Source organism: Poecilia latipinna, unplaced genomic scaffold, assembly GCF_001443285.1.
Source record: "Poecilia latipinna isolate Pla-1442-1.1 unplaced genomic scaffold, P_latipinna-1.0 Scaffold10, whole genome shotgun sequence".
NCBI lineage: Eukaryota > Metazoa > Chordata > Actinopteri > Cyprinodontiformes > Poeciliidae > Poecilia > Poecilia latipinna.
This window is the reverse complement of record NW_015112626.1, coordinates 799,399-804,186: the sequence shown is the minus strand read 5'-3', so window position 1 is coordinate 804,186 and position 4,788 is coordinate 799,399. Positions and strand designations below refer to the sequence as shown.

At 35.0% G+C, this 4,788-nt stretch overlaps 1 protein-coding gene across 1 annotated transcript in view; it reads left to right on the top strand.

The window, feature by feature from the left end:
- Positions 1 to 1,896, top strand: part of rwdd2b (RWD domain containing 2B) — a 6,158-nt gene extending 4,262 nt beyond the window's left edge. The window contains exons 3-4 of the mRNA XM_015029548.1: positions 504 to 872; positions 962 to 1,896. Coding sequence (XP_014885034.1) covers positions 504 to 872; positions 962 to 1,214 — 622 coding nt within the window. The 3' untranslated portion in view covers positions 1,215 to 1,896. The remainder of the gene's footprint in view (positions 1 to 503; positions 873 to 961) is intronic.
- The last annotated feature ends 2,892 nt before the right edge of the window (positions 1,897 to 4,788 follow it).

The following is a 4,788-nucleotide window of genomic DNA, read 5'->3' as shown; positions in this document are numbered from 1 at the left end:
CTTTTTTTTGCACCTCCATTTTTCCCCCCCTTTTATTCTAATTTTTTTTTTGAAAAAAAAAAAAAAAAAAAAAAAAAAAAAATATATATATATATATATATATATATATATATATATATATATATATATAGAAAAAAATGTTAGAATTTAAGTGTGTATAGCCAACTAACTTTCAGCTGCATTTGCAACAAATGTTAGTTCTGTAAAATATTGACTCAGGGGAACTGAATACAATTTCAAACGACACTTTTCAGATTTGTTTTTGGATTTATATGATCCATTTATACATCTACTGGCTTTCTTCCTTCCATTCTGACTGGCTGAAAATATCTGAGAACTCGAGAAATATGAGTGTGGTAAACTATGGAATCTTGACAGAAAAATGTTTAGGACAAGGATCCTGCAATGAATCATCCCTTTACTTCACTCTAGCACTCTGTGTCTTTGGATCTGTTTTCCAAAATGTATGTATTAATTGATCAAATGTTTTATTGATGGTCTAGGTGTTCAGCTCTTAGCAGGGCCCAGCAGACAGAGATCCAGACAGATCTCAATAAGTACCTCATGAAAAACTGCCTGGGAGACTTATGTGTGCTTGCTGCAGTGGACTGGGTGAAAGAAAACGTGGTACATTTCATTAAGAAGAGCTTGTCAACAGCACCGGCTCCTAAGCTGGAGTCTGCTTCTCAACCTCCGCGAGAAGTTTTCAGTCGACTGTGGATCTACAGCCACCACATCTACAACAAGTCAAAGAGGAAGAACATTTTGGAGTGGTCAAAAGAGTTGGGCCTCTCAGGATTCAGCATGCCTGGAAAGCCTGGCATTGTGTGTGTTGAAGGTCCTCAATCTGCCTGTGAGGAATTTTGGTCCAGGTGCTTTTTTGATTACTTCTACTTTTTGAGAATTTTGTAACAGAAAAAAAAGATTGCCATTTGTTAAAAAACTACTTTTTTTATTTCAGAGTGAAGGTTCTGACATGGAAGAAGATCATGATTCGACACAGAGAGGATATTACCCTTAATCGCCAAGGCGACAACAGCAACACTGTTGAGAGTTTAGACTCCCTCCACAAATTCACAGGCTTTGAAGAGGCGATGTTTGACCCTCATGGGAACAGAGGCAATCACATGGACCTTGGACAGCTCTACCAGTTCTTAAATGAGAAGGGCTGCTGTGATGTCTTTCAGATTTATTTTGGCATTGAAGGCAGGTAGCAGTCAACGTCTGTGCACAGGTTGTGATAAAAGTAAAATAAATTATTTTTTTTTTGTTTTATTAAAGCAGCTCCAATGATAAAAATACAGAAAGAATTACATTGACATTTTAGAGATTATTTCCTTATTTTGGCAAAACTAAAGAAAACGGATGGAAATAAAAATGATGGCTCACTGGCAGATCCCCAGTATGTTCCTAATATTAATTTCCATTGTTTTTAGTTTTATTTTGATGCATGATTTCCATTTTTAAACAAGCTGTTCTTACAGCAAAATCTCCTTGTACTGTATGAAATGTCTTTATAGATATTTGCTGAACAATTTGTGAAAATCAGTTTACAGTATTAATGTGTTTTAACTTGTAAAAAAAAAAAATCATTTTTAGCACAATTGTTTCAAAGTATAGACATCATTATCCAGATTTTTACCTGATCACTGAAAATGTATTTTAGCACTTCGTTTTCAGATTGACTACTAAATGCCAGAAAGTCCTGTTGAATTAAATTTTAACAATTAACATTTTTACATGAATGCAAAGTTTTAATTTACAAACTAAAAGTGTCCAGCAGATGGCACTAATAGATAGTGGAAATGCAAACATTGCATTCTGAGAACTTGGATTATACGAACTCGAACACTTGTAACAGTAGCCATGTGGTTGTTAAATGTTCATTTTGTATAATAACATATTAATCCAAATCAATGTTGCATATTTCATTTATAGTTAACAATCCAGTTATTTAATCTGGTAAGCCCTTTTCAGACAGATATCCAAAGAAAGTAATTTATACTTGCATACTTAATTTGATGATTACCACTTGTCTCAAGGTATCTTGTTGAAATAAACTATCTGGTCTTGTTGTCTTTGCATTCTTGGCATCGAGGAAAATTTTGTTCTGGTGTGATTTGGTCTCTGTTAGGGTTGCCCCATGTCGTCAAATCTGTTTGTGGTTTTTCATTGACTAGATCTCAAGGCATCATCATGAACAAAATGTTTGTTTGGGAAACATCAGGGTCTCATCTTTGCTTTTTGCAGATGATGTGGTCGTATTTTGACCTTCAGTTTGAGGTGAAAAAGTTCACAGCAAATGTGAAACAGGTGAAATGAAATCCAACTCTAAATCTGAGCCCATGGTTCTAAACAGGAAGAAGATGGAGTGATTCCTTGTGGTTTAAGTATGCTGGTTTAGTTTTCTTCAATTTGTTTTGGTCACACCTAAATAATTGAGATAGTCAGACAAAGATCGCACAAGCATATCTAAAATGCTGTTTTTAAATTATTTTCATTTAATTTTAAACATACTATCCAGCCAAACCTGGCCATATGTAATAAGTAATCACTTCTTTTGTGAAATCATAAATTAACTGAATTAACCAACATTTCTTAGGAAGATGTACAGTATCAGTTTTACTAACTTAATTCATTTATTATTGCCAAAGTTATAGGGAAGAAAAACCTTTATTCGAACCTGAATGACAAAGTGAAGTAGGATAAAATATTGATAAGAAAAAGAAACAACTCTAAATATGAATATGATATTAAACTTAATTTTTCACAGCAGGCTTTCTTGGTGATTGTGAAGACCAAACTACTAGTTTGAATTCAGACTATCCCTGCATTTATTTACCGAGATTCCTTCTACGAGATACCAAACCCATCGCTACTCATTGCATGTTCTTTGCTTTCCTCACTCAATTTCAGATAACAGTTTTCGCTAAATAAACACTACCCTCCAAACACTGGGCATCTGTGAGCATCTTTTTGTGGCTTATTAAGATTGGCCAGTTCTCTTCTTTATTTGGCCCAAAAAATACAGCAAAACCTGCACGTTTATAGCCTAAAGCTTCCAACCAAACTTTTCCTAAACAAAGACTCGGAAAATCAAGCTTGGTTTGTTAAGCAGAGGTCCAAATTGACATTTAGACCTCTAAAGGTTCATTTAAGGAGATCTCACATTTCCTTTAAACAAAAAATTTAAAGCATGAAAGATATTTACTATCATGCATATTTAACAGTAATAGCTCTGGGGCAACTGCCTTCAGTTAAGTTAAAACTGGCATAGAGATAAACACATTTTTAGTGTTTAAATTAGTGAATATTTTCTGTGGCATTGTAGTTTAGAGGTCATCTGGATATATGTCCTTTGCTCACAGAAGCAATTTTTTTTTTTTTAGAGAAAGCTTTTAGATGATCAGATAATTAGATTTTTTTTCGAAATTCAGTAATTGCCATAGGAATGTAACTGTGCTATTCTACCGCGAGTCAAAAGTTTCAGTTACCTTTCTTTAACAAGCCGTATGATCATAATACTGCTCCACATATGGCAGGATATTGGAGTGGGATGATTATCCTTCTTACCTGGACAATGTGAATTTAAGCTCCATGTCAATGAGATGGTTCAGTAGATCAAGGCTCTGCGGTTGTGGGAATTTATGGGGCATTTCGGTTTTCATGGGCCTCTGTGACTTCAGCATCATTATCACAAAACGGCAGCGAGACGGTGGTGCAGGAGGTGAAGGTTAGGGCAACAGTGTGGTTTATTTCCCCCCCACCTATTCGCTTCACTGTATTTCATTGTTCAGTGACATGGTAATATTTTTATGTGAAGTAAGAGCTTGATTGTGACTAGCAAGCATGAACTGAATGGTAGGTATGTTTGAAGGTTCACTTAATAGAAATCAAGAATTTAAATGTAAGGTGCCAGTTAATATCGAATATTGAGATTGATACCATCCCACAATATTTGTGAAATGTTTAATGAATATTTCAGGATTTATAAAGCTATAGGTTCAAATAAAAGGTTTTAGGCAGGTTAAATGTTGGTTGCAGGAGGTTCTTTTTGTGTCTTCACTTTGTGTAAAACCAGATTAGTAGGACATGAGGGCTTAAGTTTGAAGCATCCAAAAGAGTTCAGACCAAACTGTGTTTCTGCCACCTTAAAACAACTCAAAAAGTCACAAGAAGGTATTTCTAAAATCTTTTAGCTGTCATATTTGTGTTGCGCAGTTGTATAAAAAAGATTTATGTTGAAGGTGGTGGAACACCATTACAACCTTTGTTTTCTACACCTCTTTACTTTTCTGAGATGTTTACCCTCCATAAAAAAAATGCTTCACGTTTTGTTCTCAGGATGCTTCACACAGAAAGGTTGTTAGCAGTCCAACACCTCTTACATCCATTTCCAAGCACATAATCAACAACTTCTGCGTCTGTATCCTCTCAATTTAAACGTAGAGGTTCATAAAATAGCAATCTTATAATATGCAATAACAATTTTGAGATTGGAGTTCCATATGGTTGAAGTAGCAGTTTGTGTTGGTCTTGGGCTCTCCCAGACTAGACATACATAGACATGCTAGACATACATGGAAAAAACGGCACAGCTTCAAACGGAAATAGACCATTAAACAGCAAAGCATCCAAAAGATATGCACGAGCAAAATGTTATGCGTCATGGGAAATGAACACAGTGTATTACCCTCACAACACTATTCCATTTGTAGCAAATAAGGGAGGGAAATATCATGAAAATACTAAGGTTTGCAATCCTAGATTGTGAAAATCAGAAATGAT